Below are 20,628 nucleotides of genomic sequence, written 5' to 3'. Positions count from 1 at the left end.
AAAGTGACCCAAAACTAAGTGGCCCAAAGCCTAAGTGCCAAGTTAAGTTTTAAAAATAGAAAGATATGAACTTAGCACTTGAAAAATGGATCTTGCACATAAATCCTTTCATAAATGGTCTAAAATATTTTTAAATATTTTTAAAAATATTTTTAACAGAATGATCTCATCATTTTCATTCAAATCGAGTATAAGAACATTGAAATCCGATAAGAAACGAAGGAGATATGAATTTTACAAGTTAGTAGCTAAAATCTGAAATCCAAGTACGGAATTTCGAGGGATCCCACGGAGCTCTGCGCACGGAATTCTGTGGAACCCCATGGAGTTCCATGAAGCGCGCTGGTCCATAAAAAATTAGTCGTTGGAGTTCTAAAAGTTGCACATAATTACAGTTTTGCTCCTGTAACGGCTAGTTTTTTGTTTTGTTTTTTTTGCTATATGAATGGGTTTAAACTTGCATTTTAACTTGATCAAAAGGTTTTTCAACCCATCTAAGGCCTATACAAATACTTGCAAACTATTTTTGGCTAACATATCTCTCCCCAACCCTTATGCCTTGATTTTGACAAATCTTCAGGAGAGCTGGAATAGGCTTCAATTGTAATATTTTGAGAGAGTTATAGCGAGCTTTGATTATTGTATATCAAATCTTCAAGAGGCTAAAAGGGTGTTCTTTTTTTCTTCTTCTTCAACATTGTAAAGAGGGTATTCGATTCGGCCCGCTAAGAAAGATGAATAAAGCTTGTAAGAGGGTTTCTTGATCCTAGACCTTGGTATGGAGACTAAGGTTGAACCACTCTAAAATCATCGTGTTCATCTTTTTTCCTCTACCTCCTGCTTCATCTTGATTGGTAACATCTTTACTTTGCACTTTACTTTTAATTTCTAAAAGTAACAAGGGTTGGTTGTTTTTAATTGATTCCATAAACCCAATTCACCCCTCTCTTGGGTTGCCTAGTGGGATTTCAGGATCACGGTCAAGCAATCTCAAGATCAAAGATTAAGATAAAAACAATCAATTTCAAGAAGCATAAGGAAGATCAAGATCCAAGAAAATCAAGATCAAGAAAAAGATCTACATCAAGATCAAGAAAAGAAAGGAAACTAAGATCCTCTAAATATCAAGATCAAGAAGAGGGGAAGAAAATATAAGGAGAAATCGAGGAATGATTTATAAACCCAACCGGAAAGGAAGAAGTGAAAATGGAAGAAAATTAGTGTAGAAAGTTAAAAAAAAAGAAGGGAATGAATGTAGGATGTAAAAAGGGAGTAAATGGTAGTAGTAATTGAGGAGAGAGAGAAAGGGGAAAGATGGTAAAGGGTGAGATGAAGGGAAGGAAGGTCGATAGGAGACTCCTCAAACTTCGGTGTTGGCTGCATGTTAGGCTCCTGGACTTTGGAAGTTGACCAACATTATATAAAAGATTTGCGATATTTTCTGGGTAGTGATTCTGGAATTTAATCACCTCAAGTGGATAGCAAATGCTATTGTGTACAGGTCGGAAAAAACAGGAATAGAGAAGGATTCTATTTGTTTTTCTGTTTCTTTAGAGGTATAGTTTCCAGTGTTTTTTCTTTAGAGGTATAATTTGCAGTGTTTCTTCTCAAGGCTAGCTATTGTATACATCGAGTTGGACAACTTGTGCCCTGGTACTGTATTCAGGTTGGTTACTTTAATAAAATTAGTTATCTGTTATCTTTAAAAAAAGCAATCCAAAATGGTTTAAATCAATCCAGAAATAGATATTTATCTCCAAGTTTTAAGGTACATGTACATTGACGGTTATTTGTTTATGTTGCATGGGGAGCTAAAGCATGGATGTTTTGTACCTATTGAGCAAAGATGGTTTTAACTTTTAAATTGTATTACGGTATGTGAAACATATCTTGGGGACGCCCTAAATTACTCATGGTATCACTGTGAATATACAGGCCAGAACTGGGAAAGCCTAGAAATATACATTCACTGATGTACAGATTAACGCATGATAATTAAAGCAAAACCATGGTCTTTCTAAGTAGATCCTGAATGAAATTGAAACACCAAGATTCTCATTCATTTCATTGTCAGTTTGAAAAAATGTATTATATTTGAACAAACTAAACACCTCTTTAACAAATAATGTTCAAGAGTCACACAAACCACTTCTATATGCTACTTTTACGTCTCTATATGCTGGAACAAGATCGAAAAATGATGATAAAATCATTGCTTGGTTTACAAACGCTTCTACCTTTTAGGCATATCTACAGTCTTCTCATTGGGAGGCCTCTTGTCTTTCATCTATATCTTCACTGTCAACCTCAGACCATTAAGGATAATTACGATTTGGTCTACACAACAACAAAACACGCAATGGCACACTAAGTTCTAAACCACTGATGAAACTTGCAGAGAGTCAAAACTCAGGTAATACCCAGTCTGAATATGCTCCATGAAAAGTTACAATTTCAGCTCTGTAAGATTTGGCCCAGTTGATTGACAAATTCTCCATTTAGAATACAGTCAGTAAAAGTTCTAGATTGGATCAAAATATTGTTTTTTTAGCCAGAGACTGAGTTTTTGAACAGTAAGGTTCTCTATTGTGACCTGGTGATCACGGGTTCGAGTCACGGAAACAGCCTCTTTGCAAAGCAGGAGTAAGGCTGCGTACATCTAGCCCTTCCTAGACCCCGCAATGGCAGGAGCCTCGTGCACTGGGCCGTCCTTTTAGACTGAGTTTTTGAACATTGATATAAAATGAAAGAGGTATCAATTTCTCAAAACTATAAAATGGAAGAGGTATTCTCTATAGTTGATCGAGTGGACAATTAAGAGGACAATGGAAAATCAGAAAACTTTTGGCCCTTCAGTCAAGGACTCACGGCATGGAGATTAGGTTTCTCAGTTTTCAGGTTTTAGATCTGACAGTAAATTCAAGATGAAGAAACTTGGAATATGCACTCTAATATAACAGTCACAGCAGCTGGCCAGAATGCCTTCATGTCATTGGTATGCACTTTCTTGGACATGGATTAGTGTCCAAAGAAACAAGTTTATGCTGTACTGATTACAGAGCTCATCAAGCTATCAAGCATTGCATTTCTGTTTTCTGGAATGAATACATGTGTCAGAAACAAATCTAATTTTTCAGTACACTTATTTAAAATTTATGACACTGTAAACATGCTTACAGTCCCAACCAAATGAAGGTGTAAACAGTATTATCAAAAAGAAATCTAATTACAGAGCTCATCAAGCATTGCATTTCTTTTTTCTGGAATGAATACATGTGTCAGAAACAAATCTAACTTTTCAGTACACTTATTTAAAATTTATGACACTGAAAACATGCTTACAGTCCCAACAAAATGAAGGTGTAAACAGTTTTATCAAAAAGAATAAAATATATAATTATAAGTTAGAAAAGATGCAGAAATCAGAAAATCCATAAATTGATATTTGCTATGAGGAAAGAATCCACAAAATGATTTAGAAATGCAGTTGGACATATGAAAATCTGAAAAAAAATTCACCATATGGGCAAAATGTTCAAAGAAACTCAATGGAAGAATCCTTGAGGAAGACATATGTGATATTGTTTGCCATCGATCTTTAACCAGTCCTTGAGGAAGACAAATGTGCAGGGTTGTCCTCTTTGACTGGTCTGCTCTCAGCTACACACGGAGTGCTTAAAGGTAGGTCGTAGAGTTCAGGATGTCGGGTGGAGCTTAAAGGTAGGTCGTAGAGCTCAGGATCTGAATCCTTCTGAGCTCCCATCTCTTGTTCAACTGGGGAAGGTGGTGAACAGCAAGGGCCTCGTGGTAGTGATCTCATTGGCTTGCATCACATTGGGATTGTTGGTGGCCTTGGGTGCAGTTACAACAGGTGTGGAGGCTGAGGAATGGTGATAAGTTCTTAGAAGATTGTGAAGTTGAAAATGGTGCCCGCAGATAAACTACGCCAAGTCCTCTGCTGTGACCAGAGGATTTGGGGAGAGGAATCTTATTGGGTCTGGCGGATTTGGGTGTTTACAAGGGGGTGAATCCTAGCACAGGCCTTGAAGTTGTGATCAAGCGGAATTCTCACTATTCCAGGCAGGGAATGAGGAAGTTTTCTTTTCATTTTGTTTTTTAAGAGATCAGCGTGGGAATGCTAAGGCATCGAAAACTGGTGCAGCTGCATGGCTGGTGCAGAAGGACAGATAATCTCCGCCTTGCCTATGATATTGTCCCAAATAGGAGCCTTGGCAAGTTATTGTTCAAAAACATGACAGCCCTGAATTGAGAACAAAGATAATAGCATCTTGAATGGCATTGGCCAAGCATATTGTTCATAACGAATGTGATCAGAGGGTGGTGCACAGTGATGTGAAGGCCAGCAACATTCTCATTGATGCAAACCTCACTGCCAAACTCGGGGATTTTGGCTTAGCCAGGACATATGAGCATGTTATCAATTCACAGGCAATCCACATTACGGGGATACTTGGGTGTCTTACTCCTGAGCTCACAATGACAGGAAAAGCCACCAAAGGTACTGGCATTTTTTTCTCTTATAGAAAGGTTATTCTTGAAGTGAAATGTGGAAGGACGCCCATCGAGCCCCATAAGAATGCACATGAGTTGGTATTGGTTGATTGGGTTAGAGATTCGTGGAGAGATCATGAAAGTTGTGGATCCCATCTTGGATATCTACGAGCCACAAGAGGTAGAGCTTATGCTTGGTCTTGGTTTGCTATGCTCCCATCCTCATCCTGATTACAAGCCTGGCATAAGAATGGTGGTGCAAAATGTCTTGGGTGGTGCTAGCCTACCTCATCTTCCCTCGGATGTGCACTTTGGGCATCCAGGTTACATGGCCAAAATCTGTCAAATGCTTATGCCGATTCTGATCCCTCAGCGTATAAAATGACTTCTTCTAAGTGTCCTTCAACTTTCTCAAGCTTCAAAATTAAAACTGTTGTCAGAGCGGGAATCAAAAGCGGGGATCGAAGGGTCCCAGGATGGTTGGAAGCAGGAATCGTGAAGTTGCCGGAGAGTCACTGGAGATTCGTCGGGGAGTCGCCGGGGAGTCGCTGAGGATTCACCGTGGAATTGTCGGGGAATCGCTGGGGAGTTGGGCATCGCAGGGAATCTCCGGGGAATCGTATTTCACATAACGTTAAACCGCGGTTCCCAAAAGTAGGAATCAGGTTTCCGGGGAATCATAAACCGCGATTCCCAAAAGTGGGAATCGGGTTTCCGGCGAATCCGAACCGGGATTCCTAGTTTTTAGGGATTCGAGAAGATTCTCGTTTCGGATTCGAGAACCCGGGAATCAAGGTTCCCCACTCCCCTTGGAAGAATCCTGTTTCCTTGGTCCAGGTGACATGGCCAAAATCTTTCAAATGCTTATGCCGATTCTGATCCCTCAGCGTATAAAATGACCTCTTCTAAGTGTCCTTCAAGTTTCTCAAGCTTCAACATTAAAACTGTTCACAACCAGAGTTCTAGATCAATTTACTGATAGTGAGATGGAGACTCCACTACCGGGAGTTTACTGTATCTCCAATATCTCCAAGTCAATTGTTGTAACATAGATAAAGATGGAAGGATCTGTTTTGCTTGCATTTTAATTCATCAGGCCAATACAATTGTTGTTGCTGTCTGTGAAACTTGATTGCTAGATTTGGGAATTGAACATTGTGACTTATATGCATCAATGTAAACTTCCAACACTCTTCATTTTAGTTCGAAAAATGAAATGAATTGGCAAATTTAAATCAATAGCCCCTAACTTCACAAGAAGTTATATTTCGACGATCAAGCTATACCCTGGCTCTTTCTTTAAACCTTTCTCCCTCATCAAATTCAAAAGCTTTCTCCTTTCATCAGTTCTACCTGTTTTACCACATATACTTGCCAACATTACATAGCTTGTAGCATTATCTGGCTCCAAAGTTCTAACTTCCCGTGCTGCTATTTCACCCACCTCCCTGTTTTCATGAATCAGACATGCATTAAGAAGAGCTGCCCATGCCACAGAATTTGCCTTCAATGGCATCTTACACAAGAAATCATGTGCCTCAGTTATTCTTCCAGCTCTTCCGAGCATATCAATCACACAAATATAATGATCTAAACCTGGTAAAATAGCATATTTTCTACTCATGGAGCTAAAATACTTCATCCCTTCATCAATCAGACCTCCATGGCTACAAGTAGTCAATATCCCAATGAATGTGTTCTGGTTAAAAGCCTCCAATTTCAATGCCTTCTCTGCAACCTCCAATGCTTTTATAGCATACCCATTTTCCCCAAGGCCTAGTATTAATGAATTCCATGAAATTACATCTTTCTTAAGCATCCCACTGAAGACTAGCTCTGATTCTTCAATAAAGCTTCCTCTTGCATACATGGTAATCAGTGAATTACCTATAAAAATGTTACTCCGATCGAGACCAAGTTTAATAGTCTGTGAATGAATCTGTCTACCAAATTTGAGAGCAGTTATAGTAGCACAAACAGTTAAAACAACTGTGTAGGTAGATGGGTTGGGCTTCGTTTCCGGCCACAATCTTAACAAAGATATGAACAAGTTTAGAGCTCCCTCCCCGGAACCACTTTCGGCTAATCCTGATATTATAATGTTCCATGAAAGAGTATCCTTTTCTTTCATGGAATCGAAAAGTCCGAGAGCTTTATCAATATACAAACAACGGGTATAAGCAGCCATCATGATATTCCATGAGCTCAAATCCTTCCACTTGAGTCTATTGAAAATCTTCTCCGCATCGACTAAACATCCAAATTTGGCATTTAAATCTATCAATGAGTTCTGAACATAAACAGTTCCTTCACATTCTTCATCTAAAAGCTTTACTAACAGAGCATGTATATGCCCTGCAGTTACCAGAGACTGCATTTCGGCGCAGGCTTTTAACAAAGTACTGAAAGTAAATGAATTGGGAATAATCCTTATATTGAAAAAATCACCATACAATCCAGAAAAAAGCTTTAGAGCTTGGAAAGGCTGGCGATTATGTGCGTAACAAGATATCATGGCGGTCCATGAGAAAACATTGAAATTGGAAAAAGGGATGGAATCGAAGACTTGTCGTGCTTCGGGGACAAAACCAAAACGGGAAAATCCGGCAATCATCAGCGTGTGAGATACTGAATTTCTTTCAGGCATTTCGTCGAACAGTTTGCGTGCAGAGTCTAACCGTCCGAAATCAAGAAACACTGTTAGCATTGCGTTCCAAGAAATTTGGTTCCTGTTAGGCATTTCATCGAAGATTCTCATGGCCTCTTGCAATTCCCCAATTCTCCCGTAATGGGTTATCAACTTTGTAGAAGAGATGAGCTTGTTCATAGAAGTTCTGTACGAAGGTTATGCTACACACGCGGAGGGGGGCGAAGGGGTTCTTTTACAACTAGAGGAGGCTGTCCCAGGTAAAAAGGGGCGAAATTATATGGTTAATGGCCTTGAACGCACGTGCGGCCCAAAAAACAGTGGGACCCATAATATATGGGTGATCTAAACCATTCATTTGTTGTGTTAGGACATAGATAGGGTCTGCCCATAAAATCTTCTCCATAGGATGATCCTAACGACCAATCAGTTGAGGTTTTTATACTGCGCTGTCCATTTTAAACCTCCACAAATCGGAGGGGTAGGATTATCCTACGGAGAAGATTTTCTTGGGCACACCCTATCTACATCATAACCCAACAAACGAACGGTTTGGATTACCCAAATGATGTTGGCCCCACTGTTTTTACGAGCTGCTAGTGCATGCACGGTGCAAAAACTTCATACAGATGATCCAAATCATTTCACTCTTCTTGTCAATCGCTTGAAATCCAATGGGACAGAAAATTAGATTGTCAACCCCTCAAGTTGGATTTTGAATTGTCTTTTTGAGACACTTGTGGCCTACACATGCAAATATGTGTATTTAACAACACAGTTGTTGTAAAATCAGTCAGAATCAAGTCAATCTAACCATATCGATGTTTGCACCTGTTTTTGAATTTGAAATCGATTACGTGAAACCGAGCTTTCGATTGGTAACTGTCCTTTGTAGTGAAAGTAGTTGCATGCCGCCTGTCATTTTTCCAGAAGATTGAGGCAACAATTAATCTAAAACAGGTGGGCATGAAAAATTCTAAGTATAAGTGGACAGTTACAGCAAGTTCCCCTCCCAAGGACATGGACTAGTGGTGAGCAGTTACAGAATGAAAGCTATAAAAAGGAACAACTGCATCATAGGGAGCGAGATAAAGAGATCCCATAACCAACATCAAACATGTCTTTGCTTATCTTTACATTTCCTTTACCTTTTCACACTGCACTTTTACTTCTCATTTGCTGTAGACGAAATGAATTCATCGATCTTAGGTGAACATCTCTTGCACTGGCATTTGCATGTGTTGTTTTATTAAGAAGTTAATCGGATGCCTGTCGATCTCTAGTCATTAGCATTTTGCGTGCATCGATGTCGGTGTTTGCATTATCGGTGAGTCGACGTGTCGTTTACATTTTGTATGTATCGACATTCAAAGCCATCCCTTTGCTCATGTCGTGCTGGAAAAGTCATTTTGTCTAAAAAGGCATTAGAGCCTAAGGAAGAATGTGGCGTCCACTTCTTCTTAATCTTTTGAAGTCCAATCCTACATAAATTAGTTGATTTCCCCTAGAATTGAATTTTGGACTTTTTATAAATTGGCAAGCCCGCGCATTCATAACAAACCACACACTTGCACTTACTGATTAGTCATTGCACCCTGGTAATTCACAACCGAAATAATAGACGAAAATGGGGCGATGCAATTTCCCCATTGTAATTCAAATTGATTCAACTTGTGAATTTGATACCTCAATCAAGCGTTGAAGAACAAAGCAACAAGATCAATAGAGAATTGTTTGCCAAGATACTCAAATTAACTCATTATCTACAACAATTTTGGACAATCCATCATTCTAATACTTTTAGTAGGTCATTAATGCTTCATACAAGATTCCAATGATCTGGGATCAGGCCTTTTGGCATCATATCAACGGGGAATAATTCAGATTCACTAAAACTTTGTAATAATAAAGTGCAAAAAATGAAATTCCTGATAGGTTGCATTACATAAAACTAATCCCGTGGTAGAGATTGAGTCTTATTGTCAAAAGCTTCAATAATTTCACCAAACATTGATGTGGGCATTTTCAGTTGATTGATCCACAATTCAATGAAATAAGTGGTCAAAATAAATTCTTGTACCCAATTACAAGCTACTCGATTTCCAAAAATCCAAATCTCCAAAATATTCATCATTTTCTACAACAATTCAAAAAAAACCATAAAACCATGTTTTTTTTTCCCCAAAACACTCTTGTGGTAGCCCTTAATTTCCTAAATCTGAGCTTACCTCGAAAACACCCATCATTTTCTACAATAATTCAAAAAATAAATATAAAACCATGATTTTTTTCCCCCAAAACACTCTTGTGGTAGCCTTTAATTTCCTAAATCTGAGATTACCTCGAAAATACCCATCATTTTCTACAATAATTCAAAAAATAAATATAAAACCATGATTTTTTTTCCCAAAACACTCTTGTGGTAGCATTTAATTTTCAAAATCTGAGTTTACAGTGGTTTTACATGTTTAACCATAAAATGGTGTAAATGTTTTTTCATAGCCTCTAAGTGGCTTTTAATGAAAAATAAAGAACTTTTTGAAGGTCATTTTTCATAAAATTAAGTAAAATCGAAAATAATCATTAAGAGCCAGTTTTAAGTATTTTCTTGTCTTTATTTATGGAGCACAGATTATCCCTGACCCTATGGTTTATATTTATCATTAGTAGAATGATTTGTTTGCCATTGGAATTAGCCAATTACAAGAAGACATGCATAATTTTCCCATTTACCTTTAGTTTTGCATGGAAAAGACCATTAAAAAGAATGAATAATATGACACCAACCTTAATTATTTGTATGGAATCCTCACCATTGACCAGCATTTAATTAATGGATGATATTCATTGGACAAAACTAGTAACTTTAACCTTCAAATTGCCCAATAACATGAAGACATCAAATAGCTTTCATAGATTACCCTAATTTTGCAAGTGTAGGGTGTTTAAATGAGTTGTTACGTGCTTGCATTGTTTTTTGTGTCGAATTATAACCATTGATCCAGATTTTGAACAATGGCTATAATTCAATAATTTGAAATCCTCATATTTCCCTGTTTTGGAACAATTGGGGGCGAGCAGAGGGAATTTCCAGTGTTGCACTCCAATATCCAGTAACCTTAGTGTATAAATAGACCAGCTCTTTCTTATTTACTACTACTAGGAAGGTGGTAAATGAATAACGCCAAAAAAATACCAAAAAATGTACAAAAATAACCCCTTGAAAATTGATACTGACACCCATATCTTGCTGCTTACTTCAGCTCAAATCCATATAATTAGGAGGGCAGTTAGAGAGAGAGAGAGAGAGAGAGAGAGAGAGAGAGAGAGAGAGAGAGAGAGAGAGCAAATGAAAACTAAGCAACTTATTTTTTTTCCATCCACCACCTTATTAGAGAGCCATCTATTGCAAAACGGAATTGAAATGAAAATTAATCAACTTTGTTTCCATCCACCTGCTTATTTAACTAATTTTACTACACACAGTAGGGTGGCAAATGAAAAGCAATAAACATGGTCAATTTACTACACCTAAGCTTTCCTTATTTTGTAGTCGATATAAAGACAGAAAGCAACACAGCAAAAACTAAACAAGGCACCCAATTTACTACACCCACTCAATAGTAGGAAAATGGAGTAGAGACGGACTACCAGAAGAAATTGAAGTGAGAAGAAGCTTGGGAATTTTCCACATCGTGTGATGGAGAATGAATGTGCCTCCCTTCATATGTTGTGATCACCATTCGCGGGTCCTCCGCCAATCGCTCCACTCGCTTCTTCACACGGCAGTTGTCCTGTGTGCACCTATAGTAACTCCTGCAATCACATATGTACTTAAGTAGTGTATATGATCTATGATTTTGAATAAAAATGCACTATGCTTGCAATTCTAGATTGAAAGCTGTCAATGTTAAAAGTATAAAAGATTAAATAAGTTCTTCAGAGTAATTGGTCGTTTGACATGGTACTAGAGTAAAGGTCCTGAGTTCAAAACTCCATGATATTAAAAATCCAAGTCTAATGGCCAACCCAAAAAGAGGAGCCACATGTGCCACATGTAGGCCAACCCTAAAATGAGGGGTCACAGGTGAGGGGGAGTGTTAAAAGTATCAAAGACTAAATATAATGCCTTCTCCAGCCAATGGCTTAAGATTTTGGGGTAATTGGTTGTTTGACAGTGAAGTGTGTAACGATAGTAACTCAAATATATACTAAAGTAGTGTATATGTTATATAATTTTGAATAAAAATACACCTATTTCTTGATTAAAAGGGGCTTCAAAGTTAATAAGATTGAGGTGTTTGGTAGCTTGAACAATGAGAATCCCCAGTAATATGAATGGAGATGTAATGCAAGTGAAATAACTCTAATCAACACCCTGTATAAGTTGACATGACATTTAACCAAGGACAATAATATTCCAGATATCTTCAACTTAGCTTTTTGTCGATAACAAGAAACACGCCAATATATCAGATGTAAGATCTAGTACATGAATAGTGAGACCCACCATATTGACACATTGAATCATTGATTGTCAAAGATGATTTTTTTGCTTAAAGCATTGTACAATCCATCAATTAATATTAAGGTTGTTGATAAATGCGCGCCTTATTTTCAACACGGCCACCGCCTTTTACGCCCTATTTGTTTTTACTCCAAAAGTGATTATTGGAGTTATTAAATGCAATTTTGAGACAAACTTAATTTTGGACTCCAAATTAATCCTCAAAATCCAAAACCGAAGCGGGCGGTGATTTTATGATTATTTTCCTTAGGCCCAGTTTGGATTGCAGGAGTTTTTGGAAAAGTTTAGAAAGGAAAACTATTTCTAAAATTTTCAGCTTTTTTTCACGCGGAAAAAGATATCTTCAACCAAACCTATTCTATTTTTATTTAGAGGGACCATCAATTAACCATAATCATATTATTTTCCTCTAAATTGTGAAAAAAAATTCAAAGAAAAACATTGTTTTTCTTGCAATCTAAATAAGGCCTTAGTTATATAACCATTACAAGAGGGTGACCCTAATATATGTAGGGGGCAGATTTATCATTTTGGTAAAATGTGATGGTGTTGAATGGTATCAAACAAAATAGCCATTCAATTGCCAAAACATGTGTGACAGTGACTTATCATGGTACAACGTTCCCTAAGGCCACAAAACTAAATGTTGATGGGGTGTATTAACATAACTAGGGATGTATTGAATAAAGTAAGTGGTATTAAGTATTAACAAAACTATGGGATGTTTATTTCATTCCCCTAAATGTTCTGACTTACATAGGGATCACCCAAAGACTTTGACGCGGTAGAGTTACCCACCAAAGCAACTTTGACACGACTAAGTCAAAGCTTTCTACACATCAAAAAAAGAAAAAGAAAAAGCCAAAGCTATCCACCAAAAGTTTCGGTGGATACGCTGTTATCCATCTCTATGATTCCTTGGACACGTTTTACTCATCAGGCACAACATACAGGCATGTGAACCTTTCACTTGAGGTAAAAAAATAAAATAAAGGGCGGCCTAGTGCACGAGGCTCCCGCCATTGCGGGGGTCTGGGGAGGGCTAGATATAAGTAGTCTTATCCCTGCTTTGCAAAGAGGCTGTTTCCGTGACTTGAACCCGCGACCACCAGGTCACAATGGAGCAACCTTACCGCTGCGCCAAGGCTCACCCCCTACATGAAGTAAAACAAAAGTTTTGAATTTTCACTCCACAAGTAGATTTCTTGAGCTAATTTGACAAGTTCCTTAGACTTGTAAACCATTAGATTTCCTCAGCTAATTTGTAAGATCCCACGTCGGAAAGGGAGAGAAGATTGCTTGACTATATACGTGGATTCTTCCTCTATCTGTGTAGACGCATGGGCCATGACATAATTTGGCTAATTTGAGAGAATAAACTTGTAAACCAGGGGATTAGGATAAGAAAGAGGGTTGAACAAGACTCGGTTGGGTCTGGGTCGGAAGCAGGATCACCTATCCTATTAAGGAAGGGCTGGTTCAGGTCCAATCATGATAAAGAAGGTCCGGTTCCAATGACGGCAGCACACCCTATCGCTAATGTCCCTCCTTTGCCATGTGAGATTATCGTCTTAGCACTCCGAAACAACCAAACAGATTTTCTTATGCCTTGGTCTTCGTAAAGTTAAAATTTGTGTTGTTTTGAACAAACCTAAGGATCCCTAGATCAGTAATTCAACATGGAGCTCATAAAATACATACATTGTAAAGTTTTGTGCTGCGGAATTCCGTTGCATCTGCATCTCCTTCAAGGCGTAGAGTTTTCTATTGAATGGATTGTAGCACCTTCATATATATGTAGGCATAATATCTTTCGAAGTAACTTCTTGAACTTCTCGAAGACCTTAGAGTTCACTTTGAAGTACATGTTGAAACAATATGTTGTAGGGAATGATAAAACTTTGGTGGAGATACGAAAGAATTGATGCTTCAAGGCGTGTTACAATGTTGCTTTCCGTATGACAATATTTGCCCCCAGCACTTGAATAATTGATGTGTGTCAGGATCCATGAATTTGTCTCCAATACAATGAAGCCCAATAGACCTAATCTACCGATGTCTATTGAGGTTACACACAGACCGAAATAAACCTGAAACACCCTTGGATTTGGGCAAGTTGGTGAGATACTGGTTTCTATTTCTATGAAAAACTGATAAATAGAGAGAAAATGAAAATGGAATAAAAGAGAATTTAGAACTCTCTGAAGAGGGAGAAGAAGACTTTGGAAATCACTTAGAATATGATTTTCACAATGAAATCTCATATTCTATCACAAATGGTGCCTTTTCAAGTTGAAATTCAACCTTTTATTGCACTTGATGAACATTGGTTGCTTATATGATCGTTAGATCGCGCTAGATGGTGGTTTTACGGTCCAGGTCATTTTTGGTGTGACTATTGGCTCTAGTAAAAACCCTTGTCCTCCCCTATAATGGTTATTTAACCGTTGGATCACAAATCTGCAGTTTGGATCGCACCCGATCGCCCTTTAATTGTTAACGCACGACTAGTCATGATCCGAAGGTCTAGATCGCACCCAATCAAGCACTAGCTGTTGGAGGACATTCGAGCGTGATCCTAAGGTCCAGATTGCAGTCACTCGGGATCATCCACCCCTCTATTACATCAATTGATCGAGATCTTGATCAACGGCTCAAATCCAATCGGGAAAATTTAAGCACTCCAATCGCTTCTCGTGATGAGTATATTTTAATGAGAATAACAAAAGGAACTCTAGGCAAATTTTGGATGAGTTGAATTTAGAACTCTCTGAAGAGGGAGAAGAAGACTTTGGAAATCACTTAGAATATGATTTTCACAATGAAATCTCATATTCTATCACAAATGGTGCCTTTTCAAGTTGAAATTCAACCTTTTATTGCACTTGATGAACATTGGTTGCTTATATGATCGTTCGATCACGCTAGATGGTGATTTTACGGTCCAGGTCATTTTTGGTGTGACTATTGGCTCTAGTAAAAACCCTTGTCCTCCCCTATAATGGTTATTTAACCGTTGGATCACAAATCTGCGGTTTGGATCGCACCCGATCGCCCTTTAATTGTTAACGCACGACTAGTCATGATCCGAAGGTCTAGATCGCACCCAATCAAGCACTAGCTGTTGGAGGACATTCGAGCGTGATCCTAAGGTCCAGATTGCAGTCACTCGGGATCATCCACCCCTCTATTACATCAATTAATCGAGATCTTGATCAACGGCTCAAATCCAATCGGGAAAATTTAAGCACTCCAATCGCTTCTCGTGATGAGTATATTTCAATGAGAATAACAAAAGGAACTCTAGGCAAATTTTGGATGAGTTGAATTTAGAACTCTCTGAAGAGGGAGAAGAAGACTTTGGAAATCACTTAGAATATGATTTTCACAATGAAATCTCATATTCTATCACAAATGGTGCCTTTTCAAGTTGAAATTCAACCTTTTATTGCACTTGATGAACATTGGTTGCTTATATGATCGTTAGATCACGCTAGATGGTGATTTTACGGTCCAGGTCATTTTTGGTGTGACTATTGGCTCTAGTAAAAACCCTTGTCCTCCCCTATAATGGTTATTTAACCGTTGGATCACAAATCTGCGGTTTGGATCGCACCCGATCGCCCTTTAATTGTTAACGCACGACTAGTCATGATCCGAAGGTCTAGATCGCACCCAATCAAGCACTAGCTGTTGGAGGACATTCGAGCGTGATCCTAAGGTTCAGATTGCAGTCACTCGGGATCATCCACCCCTCTATTACATCAATTAATCGAGATCTTGATCAACGGCTCAAATCCAATCGGGAAAATTTAAGCACTCCAATCGCTTCTCGTGATGAGTATATTTCAATGAGAATAACAAAAGGAACTCTAGGCAAATTTTGGATGAGTTGGGCTTACTACTTAGATGCTTTCAGCAGCTATCCGCTCCGCACTTGGCTACCCAGTGTTTGGTACACCAAAGGTGATGCAAATTCAAGGATCTTTTGTCTATGTTCTTGTTATTTCCAAAAGATAAAGAACATCAACTGGTAAAAGAACTAAAATGGAATACGGATATTATTTAATGATTTGCGACATTGGAGGTCTCTTACCATTGCAGATAATGACATGATCTGATCCTTGATAGTCATGTGACTACTATTGCGTGAAGGGTGTAAGACTGCATGTGGGTAGCAACTAATCTTTGATCTACGGTTTAAATTGAAGTGAAGGATTATTGGATTTACACAATGACTGATCAATAAGGGTATAAGGGTAATCAGTGCATCGTATGCTAGTTAGCCATGTATGCTTTAGTGTAGCCTTAAGTTTAACTATATTAGGGTTAGTAGCTAATTAAATTAATCTAAATCAGATTAATTAAATTGATTAGAGTTTTGTTATGCGTAGTGCGAAACGGCCAATTACTTCAAAAGCTTAAGCTGTTAGAGTTGATTTTATTTAGTCATTTATACTTCAACACTCCCCCTTACGTGGGGCCCCTCTTTTTTGGGTAAGCTATACACGTTGCACATGTGGACCCTCTATTGGATTGGTCGTACGTGTGGATTTTTAATATCAAGGAGTTGTTGGGTTTAGAACCAAAACCTGTCATAAGTCATAGCTCTGATACCATGTGAAACAATCAACTATTCAAAAAGCTTAACCAATTGGTTGTTTCATAGGTAGAACACTAATAGTTGATTTTCTATAAATAATAGAGTTTATCTCTATTTCCATCTAACTAATCATCGAGAGATCTATCCTATCAGAGATATGATCATCTAGAGAGACAGTAGAAGGTCCAATCCAGATTGATCATCTGCCTTGTCCGATCAAGATAAGTTCCTAATCTTGATTGCATTTTAATTAATTGTATTGTTAACTCATATTACATTAATTTCAATAGATCTATAAATAGTTGATTAGATCTAATATATGTGATCATGGCATTCTAAAGTAATGAACTTTTTAAGATGATTGAATGCCCTGATCCTAGATTTATAGAGGGATCAAATGTCAAATTACTTTTAGCTCATGTATAGGGTAGCCAATACGGATCAAGTTGTTTTTATCATTTTAGCACAAAATGTGAAGATCAGCGAATATTTATGAGATGTTTGCACCATTGTTCCGTGAAGCCATGTATCACAAATAACATTTATCAGTTGTATTTCTAACATAGTGATACACATAACACCATGTGGATGAGCAAGGTTATCGATGGTTGCGATTAGTGGTGGGACTCTGTGATTGGAAAGGTATGTGAGGCCCACTATAGTTGCGACTAAGATAATCACATGGTTGATGATGTTTCCCTTCTTGGACAATTTTGGCTGGGTCCATCACGACTACGTGGTCGTCGCCGCAGGGGGTTAGTTATAATATTAGGTCTAGTTACAATACTAGGCCATGGGATGTACAGATTCATAGCAGACAAGATTGCTATTTGTTTTTTTTTTTTTTCAGCAATCATTACTCGTGACTATATATAGAGATGTTGTGTAGATGGCTTGTATTCTGTCAGTGATTTAGCACCCCGACAACTAATGTGAGGCGAAGCACACACGGGTCAGCTCGTTAGAGTCACAATCATGACTCAATTCATTCATAGAATATAACTATACATAACTAAATCCTCATGAGAGTCAACAATGTTGTTGACACTGAAGATCATCAGGTATGGCTGGCTCATCTTTTTGTATGGTTGTTAGTTGGCCACGCAAAAGGGATTTGCATGTAATAGAATGTTGAAGGAAGAAGGTTAATTACCAATGTTTCCAAGACATCGGGTCTTTGGATGTGGTGAGTCTGAGTAGTAGCACTACAACCCCTTCAATCAGAGTTTTGTTAACACATCTCACGATAAAACATCAATTTACGCCATGAAATATAGTCTTGATTGTGCCAGATTTTGCTTAAGTTGTGATCGATATCATTGTTTAAAAACGTGGATTTGACGTAGAATGCAGCCAAGAAAAATCCTTGTCGACTCAGCGCGGATGCGGCCAAGAACACGGTTGAAAAGGTCAACTCGGGAGAGTCAAAGGAGTTTATTGACTATATAGGGCAAAACGCAGAACACGGATGTGGTGGAAAGCGGAACGCGGCCGAGGTAAAAAGGAGTCGACTCGGGCGAGTTCCTTCCCGAGTCAAGAAGTTTTTAAACACTGATCGATATAGATTCTAGTACCATGAAGAGTCATGTTTCATATCAACTCTAATGCCATGAAGGCACACAAATTGCATGGTATTTTCGGTTGAAAGTAGTGCCTAGCAATGGCACTGGAGTGTTGTATTTTTATTGGTTATAGTGGTTGCAAGATCCATCAATCTAGCTATATACATAGAATGAATCTGGAAAATGATCACAATTAGCCCAATAGAAGAAAAAGAATAGAAAGAGACGAGAATGGAGAGATATATACAATAATAAAATGTGAATGAGAGAGGAAAAGAATTAAGTACTTGGGAAGTGTAGAGATTTTTCCCTTACTATCTATGGTTCTCCTAAAATTATTTACTAGTTGATGAGCAAATATTTAGTACAGCCTGCCACAAAGCCAGTTTGATTAAATCAATCTACATATTATTGGATGAGTCTTCTAAATTCTTATATTTGTTCTCTTCCCATTTAACACCTGGTGAAAGCCCTTAACATCTTTAGAGACCAGAGAATTGCCAACTGAACTGTTTGCTTATGAGTGTTTATGTTTCAAGTTGAGACCAGAGAATTGCCAACTGAACTGGTTGCTTATGAGTGTTTAAGTTTCAAGTTTGTTATATTGAAGACACAAGAGGGGCTCCTCAATGATAGTGGTACAGCACACAAGAGGGGCCCCTCAATAAAAGCTCTCTTCTTTTAACTTTTCAGATACTTTATCCAAATTTTATCTATATTCCTGACACACCATTCTATATTTTGTCCCTTCCGGGCTTACGCACTCTACAAAAAAAGAAAAAACAGAAAAGAAAGATGTATAATATTTTGTTAGTAATATACATTATGCAATAAATAAGATTTTATTGCATAGACTCATAGACTCATAATGTAGTAAATATCTACTTGAGTAGTGGGCACTCTCTAGTTATGGTATTGTGATTTAGACATTAAAAATTCTTAAATAAGATTTTAACAGCTCAATATCAATAAATTTTTTTTTAAATTTTAATCATAAACCTGATTCAAATTAGTTATCATTCCAAAGGCCTACCTAAATCATTGTGTTAAATAACCATTAGATAAAATATAAGGGAAAAATTCCCATACTTGAAAAAGGCCAGTAGAAAATGAAGATGTACCCCCCTTTGATTTTCTTCAATAACCTCATACATTATACATTTCAAACATACAAAACATAAGATGTCTAATGCCTTTGCATGTTAAAGTTCACAATTAGCAAACTCAAGTAAATATAAAGCAATGGCTATAAGTACAGTATAGATATCACAAAAGGCAATTACCCCACATTGTTTAAATCTTTCCAAATCATAAATAACAAATGATGGCATTGTATTGAATCATTCATTGTAACCTCATTTAGCTAATAGGGTTATGTTAGTTTGTGACAATATGTAATTATTTTTTAAAAAATACCCAAGGTTTGTGTGTGGTGCAGAAACTATATTTCTCCTTGTAACAAACCACAAAAAAAAGCTACACAAAGAAAGGACTTAGATTTTGCACCTTGGATGCTGGGTATTCTTCACCACCTTCTGCCCATACTTCCTCCACTTGTAACCATCATCTAAAACATCTATATCACTCATGGTTTTAAAACAAAACCTGGGCTCCCTCACCTTTCTCCTTGCCTTCACCTTCTTCATCTTCATTGCAGCAATAGCCAGATGATCCTCTCCACCTGATCTCTTTACTCCATCCAAATTTCCCCATGGCCTAAATCACCACCAAAGTAAAACCCTATCAAGAGATTTACATGATAAGGAGAAAATCTTTTTGTTACCAAAGATTTCTCCAAAGAATAAAAGATAAGTGTTAAAAATACATGAGGTTTTCACATCCCTATTAATTAGGTCATAGCTGTGACTGCTATCTTATCTTGAAATTCTGTAACAAACTCAACATATGAGAGAGAGAGAGAGAGAGAGAGAGAGAGAGATTCTCAATTGGTTAGCTTTATCATAGGATTTTTATTTAATTTGTGAATGAAGGGAATAACTTTGGTGGATTTTGGAAAAACCATAAGAATTCTTTAAAACTTTTTCTTTGTCACTTTTTTGGTCAGAAAACTCTAGGTATGGATTGAAAGGAGACATACCACATACTACCACTTGATCTTTGAATTGAAGAGGCTCCAAATTCACCCAAACCACTGGCACCACAGGCAGCATCTCTATGCTTATGAGGCATGAAACAAAAGCTTTCACTCAATTGAGAAGGAATATCTCCTCCTGTTGAAGAAGGGCTATTGAGGGTTCTTATCTGTTGATAGCCTATTGGAGGAAAGGCCAAGTTAGTAGGATGAGAAGGGTTGTTGTTGCAGAAACCCATGTGAGATGTCACCATGCTTTCTTTATCCTCTAACAAGCTCTGGTTAAGCATGACTGTTGATGAGAACATCTCTCTCTCTCTCTCTCTCTCTCTCTCTCTCTCTCTCTCTCTTATAAATAGGGACAGTTCAAGACAGAAAAATATAAGAGAATAATAATAATAGGGGAGCCTATTATTTGAATTATTATCCGGAGAATTCCGAAAAGGACCAAAGAAACCAATATCCCTTTAGAAAATGACTACCTACCTTCTACTTTTTCTAATATTATCATTTGTCATTTGCATTTAAAAGATGTGCCAAAAATGACACTAGAAGAGACATACCATCATCTTGTTGGAGTGAGAGAGAATAATAAGGAACTAATATGTATTCAATGTGAACCAATATCTACTTGTTGGAGGTAATAGAGAATAAAAAAGAAAAGAAAGAAAGAAAAAAATAAAG

At 37.6% G+C, this 20,628-nt stretch overlaps 2 protein-coding genes across 2 annotated transcripts; both read right to left on the bottom strand.

Moving 5' to 3' along the window:
* Positions 1–5,773: 5,773 nt before the first annotated feature.
* LOC143883157 (pentatricopeptide repeat-containing protein At2g13600-like) lies at positions 5,774–7,339 on the bottom strand. The gene has a single exon (XM_077386510.1). It carries the CDS (start codon positions 7,337–7,339, stop codon positions 5,774–5,776), a length of 1,566 nt encoding a protein of 521 aa, XP_077242625.1.
* A 3,239-nt stretch (positions 7,340–10,578) lies between these two features.
* On the bottom strand, positions 10,579–20,405 carry LOC143883730 (uncharacterized). Its single transcript, XM_077387050.1, has 3 exons — positions 19,951–20,405; positions 19,359–19,568; positions 10,579–10,975 (listed from the first exon to the last, which is right to left on the bottom strand). The coding sequence occupies exons 1-3, from the start codon at positions 20,250–20,252 to the stop codon at positions 10,807–10,809; spliced, it is 681 nt and encodes a 226-aa protein (XP_077243165.1). The 5' UTR covers positions 20,253–20,405; the 3' UTR covers positions 10,579–10,806.
* Between the last annotated feature and the right edge of the window lie 223 nt (positions 20,406–20,628).

Source organism: Tasmannia lanceolata, unplaced genomic scaffold, assembly GCF_043159265.1.
Source record: "Tasmannia lanceolata isolate RefF3 unplaced genomic scaffold, GAP_Taslan_0.1 ptg000008l, whole genome shotgun sequence".
Taxonomy (NCBI): domain Eukaryota; kingdom Viridiplantae; phylum Streptophyta; class Magnoliopsida; order Canellales; family Winteraceae; genus Tasmannia; species Tasmannia lanceolata.
This window is presented reverse-complemented; position numbering and strand designations above follow the sequence as displayed.